This window comes from Mirounga leonina, unplaced genomic scaffold (genome assembly GCF_011800145.1).
Source record: "Mirounga leonina isolate KUSES-001 unplaced genomic scaffold, KU_Mleo_1.0 Mir_125, whole genome shotgun sequence".
NCBI classification, from domain to species: Eukaryota; Metazoa; Chordata; class Mammalia; order Carnivora; family Phocidae; genus Mirounga; species Mirounga leonina.
The window spans coordinates 14,408,680-14,433,152 of record NW_023270305.1 but is presented as its reverse complement, the minus strand read 5'-3'; the positions used below and the strand labels follow the sequence as shown (position 1 = coordinate 14,433,152).

The window sequence follows — 24,473 nt, the reverse complement described above, 5'->3', positions numbered from 1 at the left end:
TTTCTGGTTGTAGGGGAAAGAAGTTTATTCAACTTAGAGCTGTGTTATGATTAGGAGAGCCAAAGAAAGGAACAGAGCAGGAACACCTCCCACCACTTAGCAACTGAGTAGAATGTGTGTGCTGGTTGGCAGCAAACGCTGCTTCCACTTGAGGACTAGGCTCTCCGAGTTCTGTGGGAATCTGTGTGTGACAGATTCCCAGGTACTTGGGAAAATAATCCCTTGACTTGTTTGAATAACCTCAGAAGGGTAACTGAAGCTCTAGAAAGGAGAAGCCTTCTATAAGTGGTCCTCTTTTCCAGCCAACAAAGTTCTCTGGGCCCCCGAGGGAGAACTTGTCAGGGTCAGGGTCCAGGAAGCCTAGAAGGGTTAACATTAGCAGGGCAGGAGAGGTCTCAGCTCTCCAGGAGCAGATGGCTTTATACCTAGTCCCACCCTTCTTCCAACAGTACCTGCGGCTATGAATTCCTGTTTCTGTTGGAACGCACACCCAAACCTCTTGGTCTGGTCTGTCGCTCTGAACCCCAACAGTACAAAGCAGGGGCGCTCAGCTGGGTCTGGGTGTAGAGCCCCTCAGTGCTGCAGACACAGGATTCCCACTCCTGTGTTCAAGCTGTGCTAGCAGTAAGATTCTCCTCCCATCCAACCTGCCTGAGCCTGTCCTTTCCTTGGGCAACAGCCCAAATCCCATTCCACAGACAAGGTCCAGGTTTGTGCTGATCTCTCTTCTGAAACCTGGCTCCCCAGATACCTTAGACTTGTTCTCTGCTTGTTCAGATTTGTGTGGCTTTTCTCTCACCCTGGTTTTGGATGCCCCTTAAAGCTGGAGATGATGTTTTCCTTTTCGTTTTACTAGAAAGATGGGTTTGAAGTCAAGCGGTCCTGTATATGAATCTTAGCTATGTGATGTTGGGTAAGCCACCCAGTAACTTTTCTGAGCCAGTTTTTGCATCAGTAAAATGGTTAGAAAGCTGATATAAGTTTACATGAGAATATGTGAAGGTTTGTGCTCACATCGTTTTCAGAAAACGAGTTCCTTCTTTCCTATCCTTGTAACACGCTAATAGTTCTGTGGCTTCTTCCTGAGTGATGCTGGTGCAGTCTGGACCATCCTGAGCCAGCATGTGGCAGTCCAATCTGTAGAAGTCACTGAATGCCTTACCAGTTAAGAAGCCTCAAATGATCCTGTTCATTCTTGTACTCCCATTACACATGGTGCTTTGTACTCGGTGTGGAGGCGGGGGTGGTAAGTAAAGTCTGCTGGATCAAGAAATTTCTTTAATGCTACTAAAGTTCATGGAACGGAATGGAAAAGCTCACATACTTTGTATGATCCACAGAAGCCCTGACCTGCAAAGACACATGAGCTACTGCACCCCAGTCTCCAATCCCAGGGTTTCCAAGCCAAGCGCTCTTCAGCCCTCCACGGTCTCCGAAAGTCCAGTGTCAGCCAGAGGCTCCCAAGGAGAGTAGGTGGGAGGAGCTCCTAACAGTGACGGCAGATGAACTCCAAGGCCACCTCAGCCACTGAAGGAGAGGACTAAACACACAGACGGGAGAAGAATAAAGGCCTCACCAGGCAGGACCCTGTAACTCGTATCAGAATTTTGAGTGCAAATTGAGGAAAGACGGCTGCACAGGGACCCGGGCAGCGCAGGACCCAGAGAGCACCAACACAAAAGCACAGTCCGGCTCAGACCCCGAAGAGCCACGGCTCTGAAAATGCAGCCAGAGCGAGGGCCCGCCCAGCAAGGCTGCTCTTAGATTTGGTAAACTGTTCTCAATTTCCAGAAGAAAGCCCTGCCCATGACATCTGGCATCCTATGCTGAAGCCAGGATACATGCGAGGAAGCAGGCACTTACAAGCAGCTTAGCTATTTATTTAGTCAGTAGAAAAATGACTTTACAGGTTTGCGGTGCAGTAAGGGAGACGGGGCCCCACTCTCATGCTAGCGCACTCCGGTCCAGTCCGGTGCCTGGCGCACGGTCTGCAGGTGCGCCTGTGAGCACATGAGCTATCTGGATGCCCCAGAGCATCTCCTAAGTGTGCTGCCCCCGTGGGGGGCACCGATTTCGGGCCCAGCGGCTAGGCCTGACAAGAGTCTGAGGAGCCAAGCCCTAGAAGCGGCCCAGCACAGTGGCTAAGAGAGCCATGCGTATGTACATGCCGTTCTCGGCCTGGCGGAAGTAGGCTGCTCGGGGATCCGAGTCCACCTCCACGCTGCAAGAGAAGGAAAACGGTTGGCACACAGCCCCCAAGGCCTGTCTGGAACCAGGTGCCCTCCCACAGCCAGCCCCCAGCATAGCCTCCACTTTGAAGCCGTGTCACCTTATCTCATTGACTCGAGGCATTGGGTGCATCACCACCATCTTCTTCTTGGCCCGCGTCATGATGTGGGGAGTGAGGATGAACTGGCCAAAGCACTGTGAGGCGACAGGGGCCCTGTCAGCACCTCAGGGCTGGGGTGGCCGTGCAGCCACAAGCCTGGGATCCTCCAGGGTCCCCTCCTCACCCACACTCAGTTATCACGACCAAGAGGCCCAGTCAAGCTCCTGGGGCCCCGCCTTCCCAGCCACTAGTCTGGATGCCCCGCAGCTCCAGCCCTGGCCTCCCCTCCACCGTGGCACTCACAGCTTCATACTCCTGGGTAGAGTCGAAGCGTTCCTTCTGGATTCGAGTCATGTAGAGCACGTCAGTGTCGGGCAGTGCTTCCTCAATGCTCTCAAATTCCTCCTGGAGGGCGAGGTCGAGCCAGAGTGCATGCAGTGCCGGGCCCTCACTGCCCAACCCACATGCCCCGTGGCCTCCCAGGGTCTCACCTGCTTGGTGCCACGGGCCGCCACAAAGGCCCGCACGTTGGGTGGCATGCGCAGGCTGGGAGGGGCCACATAGCGCAGGCTGACACGGTACTGGGTGAGCAGGCAGGCCAGAGAGTGCACAGTGCGCCCATGCTTCAGATCCCCCACCATTGTGATCTAGGGGAGGAACGCGATCACCAAGAGGGCCCCCAGACTGAACACCTGCACCCCCGTTTCACAGCTTGCAGTCTCAGGAGCAGGACGGAGGCTTCCCTGCTGCAGCATGCCTCGGAGCAGAGACGGTTCTTCCCAACGGCCTCCCTCTCCAGACCTTCCCCAAGCAGGCCTCCAAGCCCTGCCACGACCCTCACCGTCATGCCATTGACAGTCCCAAGCTCTTCCCGGATGGTGAAGATGTCCAGCAGGGCCTGGGTGGGATGCTCTCCGACCCCATCCCCAGCGTTGATCACTGGCCTCCGGCAGTGCTTGGCTGCCAGCTGCGAAAACAAGGAGAGCCCTGTCTTCTGCAACTCAGTGGCCCCCACTCCCGGCCTGAGTCCCACTCTTCCTGGGTCCCCTTCCCCGTCCGGCCCAACCAGACACTCACAGTCATGTCCCTGGATCCACCCTACTCCCCCGTCCCAGTGCGCTGCTGGCCTCACCTCCACCGCTCCAGGTTGGGGATGCCGAAGCACGACGACGTCGGCGTAGCAGCTCATGGTCTGCACGGAGTCAGCCAGGGATTCGCCCTTCTGGACCGAAGATGTGGCTTCCGAGAAGCTGAGCACAGCACCCCCAAGCCGGGCCATGGCCGCGGCAAAGGAGCTGCTGGTCCGCGTGCTCACCTCGTAGAACATGGAGGCCATCACCTTCCCCTGGCAGGAGGGCAAGATTCGATGTAAATGTGGGTGCTCATCTTGGGGAAAGCACGGCTGCGGCTTGCTTCCCCCACTTACACAGGAGAGGTACTGAGAGAACCCCTCCCCGCAAACCTCCTCGTGACCTGTCCTGACCTTGACATTTCCATTAGTGTCACACGGAGCTAAAGGCTCCGCTTCCAACAAAACCATGGGTAAGTATCTGAACCAGATACTTGTTCTCTGGGGGAGAAGGAAATACCCCAGTTCTGTCCCATGAATCCACCTGCATAGACCAAGTGACCAGATTAAGTAAGCTGATACACTGGTGCTCAGGGCCTTGTAAGTCAGCTAACTACTGGTCAGAGGAGAGCAAACGTGGGGGTTGGGGGGCCTAGGGCAGCCGGACCTTCCAGAGTAGAGAAGGCGGAGTAACTTATAGTGGAGGGTTTAAACTCACAGGAAGGGACCTATGGCAGGAGAGGGAGATCCCTCTGATCGCTGCAGAGCCCTGCTGACAGGGTCCTGGACCCATAACCCACAGCCCTGACCCTGACCTTGAGTATGTCGAGGCTCCGCTCCTTCTGTACCATCATACGCAGCGTGTGTGCCACATTGAACAGGTGAGACATCTAAGAAAGATCCCCAAGTCAGCTGGAAAGGCGGTGGCCCCCAGAGGTCCTAGCCCCAACTTTCCAGATTCTCAAAGCTCTGGGTGTCCCCATCCGCTCTCCCCCAGGCACCTGATCCTTGGTGAATTGCTGGACAGACAGGATATGTTGACCCACTAATGAGTGCAGCAGGGGTGAGGTCTGGGGGTGCAGCAGGCCAGGGGTCCCCAGGTTCTGGGGTGACGCCTGTCTGGGTACTGGTGGTGGAGGGTAGCAGGTGCCATCGAGAGTTCCCATCAGCTCTGCAGTGAGGGACGGGGCAGAAGAGGTGGGTCAGAGGGTTCCTCCTACACAAGCCAGATGAGACAGGTCCCCGAGGTGAGCGTGTGTTCCAGGGGAGTCTCACCTGGCTCAGCTGCCTTCCGAGAGGACTTTTCCTTTGGCTCCTCAGCTACAAACAGGGCAACGGGACAGATGTAAGCCTGCAACTAAGGTCTGTGAAGAGCCTCCATTTCCCCACACTCTGGATCACAGTGTCTGTGTTAAACCAACTCACACAACAGTAGCTGTAGCAGGTTAGGGGCAAACAAGAAGGACCAGCAGCCCGGGGAACACACAAGTGACTTCCCACGGGGGCTGCTGTGTGTGAGCAGTGGTGCCCTCCCAGGGCCCTCCCAGGAGGCAAAGGGATCCTAGGCAAGGGGAACGGCCAGGCTCACACCAACCAACAACCTGGATTTACCCCACGTCCTGCTGCCCCGTGGGATCCCAGCTCCCGGGCGGAGGAACACAGCTGCCCACAACAAGAAAGGGCCGTGAGAAGCTGTGGGGTGCCTACCTCACGCTGGGCAGACTGATTTAGGCAAAGGAGAGTACAGTGGATCAGACTAGGACAAGGGGATGGCCGGAAGGACAGGGTAAGTGGACCAAAGTGACCCCCGTCCATCAGCGACACTGGGGGGGAAGAGGAGCCTGTCCCTCCCTACACATCTCTTAAGTCCAGATGGCCCCGTCCTCCACATATCACAGGACCTCCCTCTTACCTGGCAGACCTGGATCGGAGGCTCGGTGGATTCTGGGTGGCAGGTGGAAGCGGCCATCGGGAAGCCCTGGGACGGCCCGGCGGGGCCTTTCAGGCGTCTGGAGAGACACAGGTCTAGAGTTTTGAAAAGTACTGACCCAACTCTTTCTCAAGTTCAACCCCTCAAGAAAAGCCAAACTGCTCACTGTCCACAGTGAGAATGGAATGGGTCCCAGTCTCCGTCACCTCCCCCTCTGGTCCATCCTTCTGCTACACTGTCCTTGACAGAGACAGACAAACTAGTCCCATGACAGGCGCCCAGATAAATCTCTGGTTGGGTTAATAAGGGGCCTGTTTCCCCTAGTTAGGTAACCTCCTAAACTGGGAGCTGATTCTATGTTATGCAGCAGACAAAGAGGTAGGTGGTGGAAATTTTAAGTGTCAAGTGCAGAGCCTTCCACCTTCTAAACCACCAATGCAACCATCTGTGCCGTTAGCCCTGTCCCTGGCTGTACCCCCCAACATCCCCCAAAACCCCCCCACACCCCCAGGCCCGAAGCACTGCAGATACCGTGGTTATCTCACTGGTGGCAGGGGCTGGGGGCACAAGCTGGGGAACAGCCCCCTGAGGCCACTTGCGTACATCCTGTCCATAGCCCGGGGGCACCAGGACCTGCAGACGGAAGGCAGGAGCAGACGAATAAGCAGGGGGCACAAAGCCAGACTGAGACCCTACAGGAGTGGAAGCCAGCAAAAAAAAACAAACAAAAAACAAACACCCGCCTCAGGGCAGCTGGGGGTGGTGGTGGCACCACAGAGACGTGCCAGGGCAGGACGACAATGGGACCGAGGAAGTCACTACTGGGATGGGGCTTGCGCCACATACATACCTGCCCGTCGATATAGGCCACCTCCCCTCGTAGGACCACACGGCGGACGGTGCCCTTCACCTTCTGCCCTTCAAAGGGTGTCCAGTGGGCCTTGGAGAAGGGCATGTGGCTGGGGATGGTCCATTCGTGCTCCAGATCCACCTGCCCAGAGACACGGGTTATGCGAGGGTAGGGCCACACCATGGAACAGAGCCGCAGGCTGCAGAGTGCATCGCCGCCCCGCCCCCCGCCAGGCCCACGTGCCCACACCTCCACGTAGGTGTCCTCCTGAGGGGGCAGGTGGAAGATCCGGCGGGGATTGTGGTGCAGCCGCTGCAGCAGGTCATCCAGACTGAGCCGGCCCTCGCTGACCGCCGTCAGCAGCAGTGGGAGCATGGTCTCCAGCCCCGGGAAGCCGGGGGGAGGCCTGGGCCCACACTTCTCCTCCAAGGTGTGGGGGGCTGGGAGGGAAGAGAGCGGCCCCGTCAGGCCCGATCACCTCCCCATCTGGGAAGTCACACAGGCCACCAGGACTGCACTGCCTCCCTAGCCCCGATGCTCATCTCTTCAGGTTACGTGGCAAACAGTTGTAAACTGGGGCGGCTGCCATCATTTGGGGACCAGCAGCACCTGTCACAGCCCAGGTGCTGAAGGACCAGCAGAAGGACCCACCTTCTCTTATTTATAATTTTACTCATGTGCTCATCAGTTCCTTTGGGGAGTATTTATCGAGCACCTGTCACAGCCCAGGTGCTGTGCTACACAGATCAAGTCCCAGTCCTCACGGAGCCTAGAGGCCCTGAGGTGGGGTGCGAGCCCTGCTGGGCAGAGGTACACTGTGGGGCCTCTCACCATGGTCTGAGGCAAAGCAGTCGATGACAGCCATGTTCTCCCACAGGGCCTCCACGTCCTGGTGGGAGCCAAGCTCGGGCCGGACCTCGCCCTTCCCCGGCCCCAGGCGCTCCAGGTCATCGTGGCTCAGAAACAGATGGTGGGGCGCCACTTCACAGGTTACTGGCAGCCCCCGTGCCTTGGCGGCTTTAATCAGCAGGATCTGGGGTGGGCGGAGAGCGGGGAGATCTAGAGGAGGCCTCCCTCGTGCCCTGCCCCGCAAGGTCTCCGCATCCAAGCTCCCCTCCAGGAAAGTTACGGGGCAGGCAGGCGGAGGGTGCTGGCTCCACACTCCCCGCCCCCTCGTACCCAAGCAGGAAGGGCACCGGGACCTCTGGTGTACTCTCACCTCCTCCTTCCGGGCCACGTGACATATGTGCACTGAGCGCTGGGTCAGCTGGGCCACCATGAGGATGGCAGCCACACTCTGCCGCTCTGCGTGGGCCACGATGGGGAGGTGGGAGGGCCACGTCTCAAAGTGCTGGGGACAGAAAGAATTTAGTAGGGAGCGTGCAGAGCTCTCACGGAGCTCTTGACACTTCACTGCTGTTATCCAACTCTACGGGGTCCTCAAGCCAGGACGCACTAACTGGCTGCCTCCTCCCACAGGCCCGCTCCCTACCTCCATCCACTGGGCCACATTGTCCAGCCGAAGCTCAGAGAAGGTCTCGTTGAGGTAGAGCTTTAGCCCAGCAGCAGACCCGGCCACAGCACCCAGGGTCCCTGCGTTTTCCAACGAGGCTCCAAGAAATAAGGCAAAGTCACAGCGGGCACCAGCCTCTGCCAGCTGGAGAGGGTACACAGGAGACAAGGCCTTCTGGCATCCATGCCGGCCTGGCACCAGGGGCCTGCGCCCCCGCGCTTCTACGAGGGGCAGGGGGAGGAGGGGTCTGGGAGGCAGGCAGGGACATCTGGGTCACCGTGAAGCAGGCGTGCAGGGCTCACCTTCTGGGCCAGGGCCAGGGCCGGCGCATCAATGATGGGGGGCCGGGTATTAGGCATGGCGCACACCATAGTGACACCCCCCGCCAGGGCAGCGGCGGTGCCCGAGGCGAAGTCCTCCTTGTGTGTCCCCCCTGGTTCCCGCAGGTGCACATGGATGTCAACCAATCCTGGGAGAACGCGGACGTGGCAAGATTAGAGGACGGTTCAGAGACACAAAGGACATCAAACATATGAACCGGGTGGCAGGAAAAGCAGCAGCGACTGATACGAGTGAGAGGTGGTCAGTCAGGGGCACAGTGGGTCATGAGAGGAAAGAGCTCAGTGAGAAGAGTCTGGCCCTCCCAAAAGATGCACTCACCTGGTAGCCGCACAAGCTTTTGGGACGTCATACAGTCGACGTGCACCTTCAAAGGAGGGGCTGGCCCAATCTGGCCTAGGGCCTGCAGGTGAAAACTGCGGTCAGCTCTCATTTGAGGGCATCCCGCGAGTCGTAGGTAGGGTCTGGGCTTTCCCATAAACCAGGCTCTACCCCTCTCTACCCCCTTCTCTCTCTCTGAAGCCACAAAGCCTGGTTATTTGCATGACTCCTTCATACTGAGATTTCCCAACCCACGACCACCCACTTCTCCCTCCTGCCCCATTAACACTGGCTGCTGGCCTCCCAGCACCCAGGCCCCAGTCACCTCCACAAACAGTTTGGTGCACTTGATATCAATGATGAGGGGCACAGAGAAGTCAGCGGCCAGGCGCCGGGTACGGTAGCCCTTGGTGACAAAGGAAGAGAGACGGCGGCCTCCAGCCCCGCGCATTGACAGGTTAATCACTAGCTCAAAGTGATTCTCAGCCAGTTGCTCCAAGATGCTTCGCTGCGGTGGGCACTCACCATCCACTGCCTCCTCAAAGTGCCAGTCCACAGCTGTTACCTGCGGCCCAGAGACAAGGTCAAGGGCTAACCTGAGCCTGGCAGGAGTCAGGAAGGACAGCCTAAAGGGAGGGGAGGTGGCCCAGGAACCCATGAGGAGGAGAATGAGGACCCACAGGGTGGGGACCAGGGCTGGCTCTATTTGGTACTGGCAAAGTGTATTTCTTGACACGGAAGATATCTACTCTATGGTTACCAAGGACTCTATGCGGTATGAGCCCACACTTATACACAGAGAAATAATATTCTGGAAGAAAATATACCAGAACATTAACAGTGGTAAAGAAACCGTAGGAGACTTTTTCCCTTGCTTTTCCGTATATTCTATTTGCTCTACGTGGAATACACGGGACCTGTGCAATGACAGTAAAAGCAGGGGAAGACAGAATTCTCTGGTACAACGTGGGGTAGGCTGTGGGCGCCCTGGTACCTTGACGCCGTGCTCAGTATAGAAGTCGGCGGTGCCCAGACTGGCGTAGAGGCTGTAGCCCAGGCTCTCCAGCAGCCGCACGGTGGGGAGCAGCTCACTTTTGTTCTGAACCAAGCAGAAGGAGGACAAAGTCGTGTCTCTCCCGTCTTCCACTTCAAGGTCAGCCCAGGCCCAGAGAGCCAAGGCCATCTGCCCCAGCCTCTCTGGGCAGCCCCCCAAACCCTGACGCTGGAGTCTGTACCTTATAGCTGCCAATGGTCAGCAAGATGTTCTTCTTGGGGATCTTAAAGCCAGTGCTTAGCATGGCCTTGAGGTAGGCCTCGCAGCGGCTCTCCCCAAAGCCAGCCACTTCCCCGGTGCTGGTCATCTCCACGCCCAACACCACGTCGGCACCCGCCAGGCGCGAGAACGAGAACTGAGGGACCTGAGAGAGCAGGAAGCGAGATGCCGAGCTCCTGGGCCTCAGCCAAATGGCAAGGTTAGCCTTCCCCGCCACTGCTCTATCAGTCCTCTGCTTCCCGAACATACTTTGGGTCTTCCCTCAGTTTCCACTCGTTATTCCTTTCCACAAGGCCTATTCCTTGGCCTTGGAACACTTCCTCAACAAGCTCAGTAAACCAAATATCCTGACCGTCCTTCAAGACTCAATTCAGGGGGTGCCTGGGTGGCTCAGTCGTTAAGTGTCTGCCTTCAGCTCAGGTCATGATCCCAGGGTCCTGGGATCGAGCCCCGCATCGGGCTCCTGCTTTGCGGGAAGGCTGCTTCTCCCTCTCCCACTCCCCCTGCTTGTGTCTCTGTCAAATAAATAAATAAAATCTTAAAAAAAAAAAAAAAAAAAAAAGACTCAATTCAGGCACCAGCTCTCCTCCTGGGCCTTTCTAGGTCACCCCTTTTGGAAGTGGCATCTCTTGTCTGTAAACTCGTTTCGCATTTTATTCTTCTCTCTACTACGCAGGTTTATCATGGCCTGTTATAGAAGCAAGCTGTTTTTGGACCCAACTTCCCTTGCCTCCCATCACTGGAATATGAGCTCCTAAGGGACAGAGACCATCCTATCACCCTTATGGCCCAGTGATGCCTTGTCTACAATAGCTGCTTGGTTTACGTGTTGACTGACGTATTACGTGAGCGGTAAGTGAAAGCTCTCCCACTATTTGTCTCCTTGCTTGTGACTTCTAACCTCAAGGTTTCAATCCTCCGTACCTTTACCCCCACGACTCCAGAGCCAGTCATGAGCCCCACAGGTTCCACTTCTTCCCCCATGATGACCCGTGTGGCCAATGCTACTAGGTCCACACCTAGTGTCTTGGAGACGAAAGGGAAGGAGCGAGAGACACGCACGTTGCATTCGATGACTTTCAGCTGGTCGTCCTGGGGCAGAGAGGGACTAGTCAGGCCTTCCGCAGTATGGGCTTACTGATGCTATTCCACTGACCTTGACTCTTCCCCTGACTTACCACTCTGTGGGTAATCAGTCTGGAACAGGGGTCAGGGTAACTGACGGTCACAAACCCTGACAACAATGCGGGCTCTATAGCTACCACCCCTTCCCTCCAGCTTCCGGGCCTACTCTGATGAGGGCAGGAGACAGTGAGCCTCGCGGGCACTGCGGCCCCAGAGAATGAGGAGGTGCTACTCCCTTCCCTCAGTGCCCTCTTACTACCTTGGCAATAAGCTGCAGATTGAAGGGTCCCGTGACCTGCAGCTCCTGGCCCACAGCGTGCACGATGGCTTTAATCCGCTCTAGGGTTTTGGCAGTGATGTCTTGTGGTGGGGTCACCAGCGTGGCATCACCTGAATGCACACCTGCATTCTCCACGTGCTCAGAGATGGCAATGGCTGCCACCATACCATCACGGGCCACAGCATCCACGTCAATCTCCTAGCGGGGATGCGAAGGCAATGTGATACAGGGCAGGGGGGCGATTTTCTTCCCCCACTTGCCCCAGGAGGCTCCCTTCCTTTGAGAGCCTTGGTACAACCCATCCTTCCCAGTCCACTGTGCCTACAAAGTGCTGTAGGACCAGAGAGGGGAGTTTCCACCAAGGCTGAGGAGCCCGCCTTCAGAGACTTCTTTGTCTGTGGCCCTACCTTGGCCTCCTGGATGAACTTGGAGATGACCACGGGGTGCTCCTTGGAGACGGCTGCCGCACTGCTCAGGAAGCGTTCCAGGTCCCCGTCAGTGTAGGCCACATTCATAGCAGCGCCGCTCAGCACGTAGGAGGGGCGCACCACGCAGGGGTACCCCACCGTCTGGCAGAACTGGCGAGCAGACTAAGGGTGCAGCTGGGTTGGTCACACTCACCCATGACCTCATCCAGCTCCCAGCCCCCCACCAGGCCCCAGCCCACCTCTAGTTCACTGAGCTCCCTCCACTGAGGCTGGCTGATACCGATGGTGTCCAGGAGCCGAGAGAACTTGAAACGATTCTCAGCTGAGTCGATGGCTTCAGGGGAAGTGCCCAGCACGCGGCACTGTTGCCGATGCAAAGCCATGGCCATGTTGTTGGGCAGCTGCCCACCCATGGATAGGATCACGCCTTCAGGGTTCTCTAGCTCATAGATGTCCATCACCACCTTGGTGCAAGAGGAGAATCGAGTGGAGGTGGCAAGTGGTCAGGGATCTGAGCTTTCCTGCTCACTGCTCCTCACCCTCTACCCACTTCCCCTCAAACCCCACAAGTTCCAAAGAATCTTAGGTCAGCCAGCCACTCCCATGTGACCCTGGCCACCCAGGCTAATGAGCAGTCTTCATACTCCTCTCACCTCAAAAGAGATCTCATCAAAGTAGAGTCGGTCACACATGTCATAGTCAGTACTGACTGTCTCTGGGTTGTAGTTCACCATGATGGTCTTATACCCCATCTGTGATAGAGAGGGAAATGAGATTTAGCTAAGAGGTGGGAGGAAGAACATAGAAAAACTAAGGCAAAACCCCTACTTCACCTCAGCTTTCTCTGAAATGGATGTAAGGGACACCTGCCTTGGGAGGGAAGTAGGGCCAGCCCTGTAGGTATCAGAGAAGTAGGTACAAAGTGATGGAGAAAAGACACATGCCCTGTGAGAGGCACAAGATGGCCTAAGGGGAGGGCTCCCCCCCGACCCCCTCCACACCTCCCAAAGTCCTAAAATAAATATAAATGTAGCAATTAATAGAAAATGCCAGGATAAGTTGGGCGAAAGGCAATTGCTGGAACTGAATGGAACAGTAAAGAAAACAATATGAAAAACCTTTCGGAGCTGCCGGATGCAGCCCACGGCACACCAGTCAAATTCAACGCTGGAGCCTATTCGGTAGACGCCAGAGCCAAGGACCAGGACGTGCGGCGTTCGAAAGGTGAGGTCATGGGTGGTGCCCCAGTATGTCAGGTACAAATAATTTGTCTGGGCTGGCCACTCGGCTGCAACTGTGTCGATCTGTTTCACTGCCGGGCAGATCCCCAGTTCCTGACGCAGCTTGCGAACAGCCAGCTCTGTGCTGAAGGAGAAGGGTCAAAAACATAGCCCTGGGAGTGGGGCGTGGACTAAGTAAAGAAGTGAGATCCTGGGGCAGGGAACTGAGAGGCAAATATCCCAGGGACGAAGGTCAGAAGCCTACAAAGCTCCCTCCCAAGGGCCCCTCACTAGTACAAAGATTCTCTGCCCCACATCCTCAGCCCAAGGCCCTCACCACCACCTCTAACCTCAGAACTGCAAGGGCAATCTGCTTGTCTGAGAAGCCAAGGCGCTTGGCCTGGTGCAGCAGGTCTGGGGGCAAAGGCTGTCCACGATGCTGTTCCAGCAGCTGGGCGTGTGCTATAATCCGCTTCATCCGGTGCAAGAACCAGCGGTCGATGCGAGTGAGTTCATAGAGCCGCGCCACCGAGTAGCCAGCCCACAGAGCAGCTGCCACCACAAAGATCCGCTTGTCCGTTGGCGTCTCCAGCTCCTAATAGGGAGGGCAGGCAAACGGATATGGAAGGACTGTGGAGAGGGAGATGTCCGAATGTTACGCAAAATATTCCGAATCTACTTTTAGCATCTAAAAAGTCTGAGAGCACGAGTACCTCACTGTTTTAGGAAAGGAAGCTGTGGAAAAGGAACCAGAACCAAAGCTCTGTGATCGCAAAAACCTGTATGCAAATCTTGGCTCTGCCTCTTTCTGGCTGTGCAGAGAGTGTATTAGCAAGTTCCACAAGCTCTCTAGGCCTGTTTCATTGTCCCTGGAAACAAGAATACATCCTCCTATGATAGAGGAGACGAACCACAAAATTCTCAGCAACATGAAAACACAGCAAATGTCCAGTACCGACTGCTCTACTAGTGGTAACAAGTCCGTGGGCTGGGGGCAGAGGCGGTCCATTTCATGGGCCAGGGGAAGGGAGCCACTTACCATATCACTGACCGGCTTTACCGTGTGATCAAAGCCCACACAGTTCTCATCCACCATGCGAAGAGCCTTCTGGAAGGCCTCCTCAAAAGAACGCCCAATGCCCATGACTTCACCTGGAGGAAGAGGATGTAAGGACTGAGGGCCTGGAGCCAGGAGATGCTGCCCAGAATTTCTATGATTTAGTCAAGTCTCTGGGAGGTTCTTGGGATAAGTCCCATGGTGGTGGTATGTATGGTGTTTCATTATTGAGGAATCTTAAACGGAAGTTCCTTTACTTACAATTTTCATGTCTTATATTTATTAGAGACCACGGAATTAAAATGCCTAAAATGGACACAGAGATACTAGAACACTACAGTTTATCACAGTGGCCCAACCCCTGACGGTTATCCGGTTATTTGCTTTATTCCTATTGTGACACTATCTGGGATCTGTCTCATCCTTTCAAACTTCTCAATAGTCTGGATAATAAGATGATCCCACTACTCTTTGAATCCATCAGAGGTAATCATGTTTTACAACTCTTATTTTAAAGTATTTCTTCCTGGACTTTTTTCAAATGTGTTTTACACATGGTTATACAATAACCATGTGTAAATAGTATGATTTCTAACCTGCTTTTTCTCTCATCATAAACTTGTTCCCACATTGCTATGTGATCTTATTACCAGCCGTTTAACTCCTGTATCATTTACCATAACTTCCCCTAGCTTTGAAGTGTTTATCCTTCTAAGTGAGCCTGTGATGTCTTTAGGGCTTTGGATTATCTCCTTAGGATAAATTTTCAGAAGTGCAGGGGCAATAGATAAAGCCTTTAATAAATATTACTTGCTTCATAGAAGTTTGTGTTTTATAATACACGGTGTAAGTTTAACCACCTTCTAAGAAATATATACAATTATTTTAAACAATTTTTGCTCAAAACAAAAATACTACCTCATTTTAAACAGATTTCGATTTACTAATAAAAGGGAACTCCCTTGTCTACAACTTTCCAGGTTTGCTTATTGATTTCCTCTTCCATAAAGTATTGTAATGTCCTCTGACAATTTACCCTAGGGTCTTCAAGTATTTCTTACCAATTATATTTTTCTATTTACAATCCTAATTGTTTCTTTAAAAGAACTTTAAAACTTTAAAATGCTAATAGTAGTGTTAGGGAAGTGGATGATAAGTGATTTTATGCAATTCCTTTGTAATATGGTTATATTATAAAAGTGTTGATTTTGGGCAAAAGAGCAACCTGCCATATTTGTATATGCATGCATAGGAAGATTCTGGAATCATATATATACCCAAATTAATCTCTGTGTGACATGATTATAGGTGACTACTCTTTTTTGGTTCAACTACATTGCTAATTTCTTAATGGTTCATGTATCTTACTTATATAATAGAAGTCACAAAAAGTTATCAAAGATCACATTCTAAGAATACTTGAATAAGACGTAAAACGTTTAAATGTCTCATCTGGGAATCAATCTTTCTCCTATTTTCAGTCCACTTCTTTTTACCAACAACTTAATTATGGCTTCATTCCCATGTTTATTATAATTTTCATATAACAGAAATTCATCTCCAGAAGGAACAACTTGGCAGTCTTGTATGATTTCTAAAAATTCCAAAATAATATCTGAGCTTACTTAGACTTGCTTGTTGAAAGGCTAGTATTGCTCTTAATGGAAATTTGGAACACAATGAAATGCTCTTATCCATAGCTGGAAGCACTGTGGTATGTGAAACGCTTGCTTTGGCTGAAATGTTTTAGAACAGTCTAGATAGAGTGACTTAAAAGGACACAGGGAAGCATGTTAACTCAATTCCAGCACATTCGACCACCGCCTGGATGTTGACCATTACACCCAGTCATTTTCACTGCTACATTTCCTTGTTTTTATGAAAAAGGTCTCAGATGTCCTGCTCTGATCTTAAACGTTGGGTTAAAAAAAAAAAAAAAAAATTTGGTGATGGTGGCAGAAAGCGCCTGGAGGAGGAGATGGGCAGACGCCGGCTGCCACTGCACTGACTTGGATAGAGAAGGGTTCACAGAACAGCAGGTCTCACTTCCCCGAAGCATCAGTATTTAAATTCGCACAGAGAACAAACTGTCACTGGCATTAACAGCCTAGTGATGAGACCATGGGCAAAATGCAATGCAAGGCTGTGGGTAGAGTTTCACGAAGCCAGTCTCGCCAACAACAGGCAGCAGAGTGTGACAGAGGTGCGTGTAACTAGCGACTGGATCTAGTTTTCTGTTCTTGGCTCTACCCTCTCCTCAGCCTCATCACTTTCCTTCTGCGGGCACCTCAGTTTACTCATTTGTAAAGCGGGAGAGATGAGCTAGTCTGATGGCTATCACCCCATCCCCGAGATTCTGACACGCCCGCCATCTGGGGAGTGGAGGTGGCATGTGTGTTCTGGCACAGATTTCCAGATGCCTTTAATTCCCACTCTTGATGAAGACTACTGGATTTGAAACGTCCCTGTGAGTTCTGAGAATCCCTGTTCCCAAGCTACTGCTAATAACAGCATCTGAAAGGCTATGCCAGGGAACTAACTCTATGACATTCTAGATTCTTAGGACTGCTGGGATCCCAGAGAGTAACCCGGGGAAGGGTCTCTGGGGGTGTGTCTCTCTCACCGACGCTCTTCATGCAGCTCCCAATCTTTGTGCTGACACGGAGGAACTTGCTGAGGTCCCAGCGAGGGATCTTCACCACACAATAATCCAGGCTGGGTTCAAAGGCTGCTGTTCCCCCCGTCACGGAGTTCCTGGGAGCCATCATGTGGAGGTGCCAGGACAGAGTGGGAGATGTAAAAAGAGTGAGCTTCCAGATAGCTTCCTCTGTCCCCACACATTCAAACCAATGTCCTCTTCATAATCCCTGTCCCATGAATGTCTTCTTCAGCTCCCCTTCCCCCTCTCTGATCTTTTCCCCACCCTCGTACCTGAGCTCAGGCAGAGAGATGCCCAAAGCTAGTTTGGCTGCCACGTAGGCCAGCGGATAGCCTGTGGCTTTACTGGCCAGGGCGGAGCTGCGAGAGAGCCTGGCATTCACTTCAATGATGTAATACTGCAAAGAGAGAGAGACAGGAAGAGAGTGTTACCAGGTAACTGGCCCAGAAGGCCTACCTGAGGGAGATATCAGTAGGGCCAGAAAACAAAGCCCTCTCTGAAGGGACAGAGAGCAGAAGCACCACCCCCATCCCAGTCCAACCCTACCAGAGACAATCCTGACTTCTACTCCAAGGTCTGTAGGGTCAAAAGGCCCCAAAGTTACGGACGGGGGTCCAAGAGCTAGAATATCAGCTCCAGGGCCTAGAGTCTCACCTGCTCAGACTCAGGGTTCAAGGCATACTGCACATTGCACTCCCCAACGATTCCAAGGTGCTGGGTCACCTTGATGGCGGTCTGCCGCAATAGCTGGTATTCCCTGTCATTCAGCGTCTGGCTTGGGGCCACCACTATGGACTCCCCAGTATGGATGCCCAGTGGGTCCAGATTCTCCATGTTACACACCTGTGAAGGGAAGGTCCCATGGAGGTCCGTGCCAGAGGGAGGCAGGAGAGGCAGGACACTGCATCCCAGGGCCCTGTGACTTCTGGTGAGACCCCACCGCAGGTCTCAGGGACACCGAACCCTCAAAGATCTCAGCCCTGGGCTCTGCTCTTACTACAGCTCATACTGTCCGACGTTACTCCCGTCCCGCCTCCATTACTCACCGTGACACAGTTGCCGTAGGCATCTCTCACCACCTCGTACTCAATCTCCTTCCATCCCTTCAGGGACTTATCGACCAGCACTTGGCTGGTATGGGCAAAAGCCGGGGCCACAAGAGCAGAGAGCTCCTCCCTGTTAGAGGCAAAGCCAGAGCCCAGGCCACCAAGGGCAAAGGCCGCACGCACCAGCACGGGATACCCCAGCCGCTCAGCAGCTGCCTGGGCCTGCAAGGAGCAGAAGAGATGCACAAACAGATCAGACCTCGACTGCTTGCTGCACAGAAGGTGCCTGGCCCCACAGAAAATAAGATACAAAGACAATGACACCATTCCACCGTCCCCCAGTCACCCTCGAACCTGTTCAAGAGAATTGGCCGCCTCACTGGGGGCCACGTGCTCTCCAATCTCTGCCATCCTGGAGGCAAAGGCACGCCGGTCTTCCGTCAGTTCAATGGTCTCCACAGGTGTGCCCAGGACCCGGACCCCATACCGAGCTAACACTCCAGCCTTGGTCAGCTCCACACCACAGTTCAGAGCTGTTTGGCCTCCAAAAGTCAGTAAGATTCCATCTGGGCGCTCATTACGGATCACCTGAGGGAGGAGAAGAATAATAAGCATTAGGACCTTGGGAGTCCAGAAAAGAGGATCAAAGAAGTTTAGAACCCAGAATGACCACAGGATCCCCCTACCCACGTGGGTCCCCTCCTCAGTCCAGCCTTACCCCAGTCATACCTGGGTCACGTAGTGAGGTGTTATGGGAAGGAAATAGACCTTGTCAGCCAGACCCTGGGAAGTCTGCACTGTGGCAATGTTGGGGTTGATCAGCAACGTCTGAATGTTTTCCTCCTTCAGGGCCTTAATCGCCTAGGAGGACAAAAATGGCCAATCAGCCTCGCCTGCAGAAGCAAGACTATCAATGGTCTTAGACCACCAGAGTGTCTCTTCTCTCCCTCCCTGTGCTCTCAGTCCCTAGTAACCAACTCCTATTCCTCAGCACCTCACCTCTCCACACATTCCCCAGATCTCCTGGTTCATTCCCACCCTACAACCAACGTTCATGCCTCAGCCCTCTCCTCAAGACTATCCATTCCTAAGGTTCACACACCCAGAGAGGCAGGGATAGACATGCTTTACCTGAGAGCCTGAATAGTCAAACTCTCCAGCTTGGCCAATGGAGAGGCCCCCGGAGCCCAGGATCAGAACCTTTCGTGGTGGGGGAAGCCCAGAGCCTGGGGTGGGAATTCCAGGTGGACAGAGGCGCTCAACCAGCCGCTCTCGAACTGTGGAGGCAAAGAAAGTCATAGAACGTTAGAGCTGAACGGGACCTGAGAGATCACCTACCTTAACCCCCTCCTTTTACAGAAAAATCCAAAACAAGTCATGCCTCTCATGAGTAGCAGAGGCAGGACGAAAACCCAGGACTCATGACTCTGGAGCTCCTTCCCACAGAAGAGGCATAAATAATCATCGTGGCTTGGTTGCTTTCCCACCCCATCCCCTTAAGCTCCCAAACATATCTCAGTTTCCTGGGGCACGTCCATCTTATGCCCATCCCAGAGCCAACCCTACTCTTAGTTCTCCACAACCTGGGTCTACTCAGGTGCTTACCTGTCTGGCCCCCAGGGTTCCCAGCTGTGGCTTCTTTCACAGTTTCCAGAAAGATATCAAAAAGCAGCTCCATATCTGAAGGACCAGCTTGGTGCTCTGGGTGAAACTGGACACTGTTGAAGAGACAGGATCACGAAACCTGCCATCATCCCTGCCTTGAATTGGCAGTCTTGGGAGTAGGTAGTGGGATAGATGACCGGGGCCCATTACTGTGCTTTACTTTTTGATCTTCAAGACCCTGGGGCTTCCAAGCTGTAGAAATTCAGTCACCCTGCCAGAATCACCCAGACCCACCTGAAGAATGGCAGGCTGTCGTGTACGATGCCTTCATTGGAACGATCATTGGCGTTGGTAAAGAGAGGAAGCCAGCCTGCTGGCAGCGAGTCTGTTTCCACAGCAAACCCATGGTTCTGGGATGTCAGAAAGCAGCGCCCAGAGCCCACCAGCAAGCATGGCTGATTGTGGCCTCGGTTCCCATATCTGGAGATGGAAGCACACTGAGTCACTGGCCCCTCTCACCCCCCACCCTTCACCACTTTACCAAACCCAGCTTCTGTTGAGCTCAGCACCCTCAACCGGCCCCTGCTCCTGTTTCAACACTAGCCAACACCAACTCTATTCCCATCCCCAAGACTCCCCACCGCTCACATCAGTAGTTCGGGCCCTTCCTCTCCCCACAAGTCCCACCTCATCTTGTATGTCTTGGCCCCAATGGCTAAGGCCAACAGCTGGTGTCCCAGACAGATCCCGAAGACAGGTCGGGGATTAGGCTCAGATAAGACACGGCTCAGTGTGGATACCACACTGGGATAGGAGGCAGGGTCACCAGGGCCATTACTCAGGAAGACACCCTCATACTCTGGAGTGGGCAGAAAAGATGATGTCAAAACCAGTAGTTTAACCAGAGAGACACACTTGCAGCCCTTACCATCAGAGCAAAAGCCCTGATCTCTGTCTCCTTCCCTGCAACTTACAGCAACTAGACCAAGGGACAGATCTTCCGCCCATGCTGCCTGTCTGTAGCCCTGTACACACCCCAGCTACTCACCCTGGCTGTCTAAGGCGTGGTCCCACGGTACCACAGTGACCTCAGCACCACGCTGACACAGGCATCGGATCTGATTATACTTGAGGCCACAATCCAAAGCAAGGATCCGAGGGGCGCCCCCTGCATTGAACACCCGTGGAGCCTGAGGAATAAAGGGTAACGGTTGGCAGCTGTGATCAGTGAGGACAGATGAACACACACCAACCCCTGCCTTTGAGGCCTCTTCTGATTTGCCCTCAAGTGGTCACCCCAGTTACAGACAGAATAAAACTACCGTGCTATGCTTGCACTGCTCTCCCACTCTACGTCTGTACCTTAATTGAGACCTCTGGCACCAGGGGGCGGGCATTGGGGTCCAAGAACGGCAGGGCTGAAGGCTCTGTCCCATCCTGGACCAGCTTTCCCAGCAGAGACCCTTGCTCTCGCAACTTCTTAGTCAGTTCCCGAGTATCCACTCCTGTCAAAATAGCACTCTCTCAGAGATCACACTCGCTCAACTCAGTCATGCATGAGGTTAGACTTTCAGGAGCACTGCATTCCAGAATCCTGAGTCACACACAGCTGTTCTAGGGGCATCAAAATCCTGGGCCATCCTGATGGAAGTACACTACCATGAAGTATTCTTGCTAAAAATATCACATCTGAATTGAACCATGACTTCTAGATTTGTTTACAGAAAATAATACCAGGAGACAAAGAAAATGCTAAACAACACTATCGGAACATAATCAACAAAATGCAGATTGTGGGATACTCTAAAGGAAAACTGACTTGCTTTTGTCAAATGGGTTATAAGGTCCATTGATCAAAGGGACATATCAACCAAATGCAATACACGGACCTTAGATCCAGATTCAAGTAAGCGGTAAAAATCATTTAGATAATAGAGAAAATTGTAAACATTGCCTGGATTTTTGATATTAAGGAATTACTGTTACTTTTTTGTTTTATTTTAAAGATTTTATTTATTTGACAGAGAGACACAGCGAGAGAGGGAACACTGCAGGAGGAGTGGGAGAGGGAGAAGCAGGCTCTCCGCTGAGCAGGGAGCCCAATGTGGGCCTCGATCCCAGGACCCTGGGATCCTGACCTGAGCCGAAGGCAGACCCCTAACGACTGAGCCACCCAGGCGCCCCTACTGTTACTTTTTTAAAGGTACAATAATGTTATCATGGTTTTGTTTTAAAAAGGATTCCTGATTCCTTTTTCACAGACAATGAACTATTTGTGGATGAAATGATACAGTATCTTGAGATCTGCTTCGAAAAAATGAAGGGGTTCTAGTTGTAGTGGTGAAGTAAGTTTAGTCCTGAGTTAATGATTACAGAAGCTGGGGGATCATTATATTATTTCTTCCCATTGGAGTGAGAGCTCAGTTCCTTCTCCAACCTGCAGACCCCAATGTAAATTTTCCAAATCCGATACATTCTATTGCAACCTTGGACTCAAGGCCCAAGAGTGCACAAGAGACTTCTCGATTCTTCCCATCCAGGCACCTGGGCTCTGCCCAGGTCCGGGCAGGCTCACGCCGTACCTTGCAGGCCGGGTACGCCATGTTGTTGCAGCCACCGGTGCAGGGTGCGGGTGGCACTCCAGTGGCTGGGCGTGGGGCAGCACTCTCCCACCACCAGTCCTGCCACGTGGATCCCTGAGGATTCAAACCACTGTGGACAGAAGGAAGAGATCGTGAGGAGCCCAGGGCCACAGATCTTCCTATCTTCTTTTCCCACTGTACAGCAGGCGCCCTACACACTTCAGCCACACTGAAAGACCTGGCAATTCCTTGAACACACCCAGCACCTCACGCTTTTGTCCTTTACCAACAATGCCGTTCGCCATGTGAAACACTGAATACCAGGCCCTCGTTAATAACTGAGAGTGAGCTTTTCCTTTCCTTCCTTTCCTTTTATCCAAAACGGAGATTATAAATCCCACTTCTGTGAAGATACCGCCTCCTCACCCCTGGCAGTTTGTGCCTCTTCCTTAGGGTTCACCTAAACTCACTTTATTTCCACTGTTCTTGCTATTTACATTGTATATAAACATGTTTGTGTGTCTCCCCATCACAGAACTATGAATACCTCAGGAACAAGGTGCCCGACACATAGTAGCAGTCAACATTTACCGAGTGCCCACTCAGTGCCAGGCATTGTAATAGATGTTGGGGGAGGAGCAGTGAGTAGGCAAAAAGACAAGGTCCCGGTCTTCACTAGGTTAATTTGCTACTTAAGAAGCCTGAAAATTAACAAAGCAACATGCAAATAAACAAGATTGTAATTACAGAGCACGATGAAAGCAGAATGTAAGATAGATGCACAATACCTTGTTAAATAAAAATAAAGGTTTAAGGTACAACACTAGCCATGATTATGCCCCTCCCCCCCCTTAGTAGGGGATTTTCATTAAAAAAAAAAAAAGAAAGCTAACACAAGTTTGCTACCCAATACATAAGCATTTAATAACTAAATAGAGAACTCGGTCATCTACGTGGGAGGGGATGGCATATCGAAGTCACATATGCTTAGTGGTACAGGTTTAAAAGATGATGGCCGTTTAGTGTTCTTTAGGGATCTGCAGGATAGTTTGGCAGAACCTTCCATGGCCATGGAAGACTCATCTGCGTATGGACCGGTGCATTCACAGCGCATGTGCCACAAACGCATCCATGGGGGACTGGAGGCTCTAGGAGGCCTTACTCACCCTGATTCTGTTAAGTGCCTCGATTTTGCAGGTTTATAAACGCTTATTTTGTCAGTGTGTCCACAGCTGACAAAGGTGAAGACTGCCATATGTTAACCAGCATACTGCGTTATAAACAAGAATGCAGTCTATTTACAGATTTGTGATGAGGACTGGTCCTTTCCAGGAATAACAGAGTGTCCCTTACCTAGAGTTCCCTCTCCTAAGAGTCAGGGTGAATTAAAGGCTCATTAAGCCTGGAAAACCAGGACAAAATGCATTTGGAGGAATATTCTACCTAGGCTGGGGTGGTTTCCACTATGAATTTGTTGATTTTTTTCATTAGTTGAACTGTCAGTGCAACTTAGTTTCCAAATTCCAGAGGAGGAGGAATAGGTGGAAGCTCACTGTGGGAGGAGACTGAGTTTTCTTATCTAGAGATAAGAACTCTACTGAAAAGTGGCAAAAATGAGTCAAGGTAAGGAAAATAGGTTTAAAAGATTATCGACTTGACTGTTTGGTAGGTGAACTGGGACCCACTGTCACTGGGAAGGGTGTGACCCTAGCCTCCAGTCTCTTCCCACTATGTGTAATCTTAAAGCATTGCCCCCATCACACCACTCTGCTCCTAAAAAATCTTCACTGGTTCCTTACCAAAGCCCAGGTTCTTTGGCGTGGCTTCCAGCGCTCTGTGCCTCTCAGGGTATTCAAGCCCTGGGTGGGATTTAGCTTATCATTTCAGTGTGTGTCTATCTTTGTTCGCTCCAGGATGCCTAACTTAATGTCAATGTCTTCACTTGACTAACAGTTAATAATCATTGAATTGAAAAGGAAAGTAGAGAAAGCATTTGGGTGTGGCTACCTTACTGAGACCGAACTCATCCACTTCATCTGTGGGGATGCCATAGTTGCCGATCAGAGGATATGTCAGCACTAAGATTTGTGCTTTGTAGGAAGGGTCAGTGAGGGCCTCGGGGTAGCCGACCATGCCGGTTTGAAACACTGCAAGAAAAAGGCAGGGCTGGGGCTCGGGCAGGACACCCTTCACAACACTGCCCTGCGCGATGACAATGCCCCAGCGGAGGCTGCCTTGACCTTGAGGGATGAAAGAGGCTGGGATGGGGACAGGGATACCAAATGGGGGTGGGAAGGAGGGTATGCAGGCAGGAAAATGGCGGGTTTGGGCAGGGCAAGCTGGGCAGAGAGGGGCAGCAGAAAGTGGGATGAGGTCGGCAGCCGGCCCGAGCTTGCTTACCCACTTCCCCGGCAGTCGACACAGTGGCCCCAAAGGGCTGGCCCCGCAGGACCGACCCATCCTCCAACATCAGGGCCGCCATGGGAACGGAGCTCAGAGGCGGGGACGAGCACAGAGAAGCGGCAAGCGCAGCAAGCCCCAGCCGGTGCTGGAACCACGTGAGGTCGGCGCGCCAGGAGTCGGTCCACGTGGCTAACCGCGCCGGTGGCTGGAGCGCGGGCCGCGGAAGGCGCAGGAGCTCCAGGCGCGCTGGGCGGAGGCAGACTGCGGCGGCGCAAGGAGCCGGCAGCGTGAGGGGCGGGGCCCAGCACGTAAGGGGCGGGGCCAAGCTAGCAACAGCGTGACGGCGTCTCCTCTCCCCCCAACTCCGCCCCACTGCAAAGCCCCGGGAAAACTGGAAAACCGACTACCCCAAAGCTCTCCCACTCTAACCAAGAAATACACAAA

The 24,473-nt window shown here is 53.0% G+C and overlaps 1 protein-coding gene across 4 annotated transcripts; it reads right to left on the bottom strand.

The window, feature by feature from the left end:
- Window positions 1-24,420, bottom strand: CAD (carbamoyl-phosphate synthetase 2, aspartate transcarbamylase, and dihydroorotase). Of its 4 annotated transcripts, none has more exons than XM_035000767.1 (46): window positions 24,027-24,420; window positions 23,634-23,773; window positions 21,627-21,756; window positions 20,407-20,549; window positions 20,093-20,234; window positions 19,732-19,903; window positions 19,339-19,524; window positions 19,045-19,157; window positions 18,571-18,716; window positions 18,169-18,300; window positions 17,794-18,027; window positions 17,440-17,661; window positions 17,048-17,236; window positions 16,666-16,790; window positions 16,358-16,488; window positions 13,717-13,829; window positions 13,028-13,272; window positions 12,576-12,822; window positions 12,111-12,209; window positions 11,697-11,921; window positions 11,437-11,619; window positions 11,009-11,227; window positions 10,549-10,716; window positions 9,587-9,769; window positions 9,346-9,450; window positions 8,677-8,916; window positions 8,352-8,433; window positions 7,994-8,160; window positions 7,671-7,835; window positions 7,398-7,529; window positions 7,010-7,211; window positions 6,428-6,618; window positions 6,179-6,319; window positions 5,860-5,961; window positions 5,311-5,407; window positions 5,010-5,060; window positions 4,674-4,718; window positions 4,400-4,569; window positions 4,214-4,288; window positions 3,462-3,674; window positions 3,171-3,296; window positions 2,821-2,976; window positions 2,633-2,734; window positions 2,330-2,424; window positions 2,165-2,221; window positions 1-1,540 (listed from the first exon to the last, which is right to left on the bottom strand). In XM_035000767.1, exons 1-46 carry the CDS (start codon window positions 24,106-24,108, stop codon window positions 1,447-1,449), a joined length of 6,777 nt encoding a protein of 2,258 aa, XP_034856658.1. In that variant the 5' UTR covers window positions 24,109-24,420; the 3' UTR covers window positions 1-1,446. The 4 variants fall into 4 exon arrangements, with proteins under 4 accessions (XP_034856658.1, XP_034856660.1, XP_034856659.1 ...); XM_035000769.1 differs by having other exon boundaries at window positions 2,169-2,221; XM_035000768.1 differs by lacking the exon at window positions 5,010-5,060.
- Between the last annotated feature and the right edge of the window lie 53 nt (window positions 24,421-24,473).

Bases quoted from the DNA above. Each gene is read 5' to 3' on its own strand.
- CAD (XM_035000767.1), bottom strand. From the start codon at position 24,108: ATGGCGGCCCTGATGTTGGAGGATGGGTCGGTCCTGCGGGGCCAGCCC. The intron at 13,273-13,716 runs GTAAGTGGCTCC...CCTCCCTATTAG, and splicing joins TAAAGCCGGTCAGTGATATG to GAGCTGGAGACGCCAACGGA. The intron at 5,408-5,859 runs GTATCTGCAGTG...GTGTCTCTCCAG, and splicing joins CCACCAGTGAGATAACCACG to ACGCCTGAAAGGCCCCGCCG.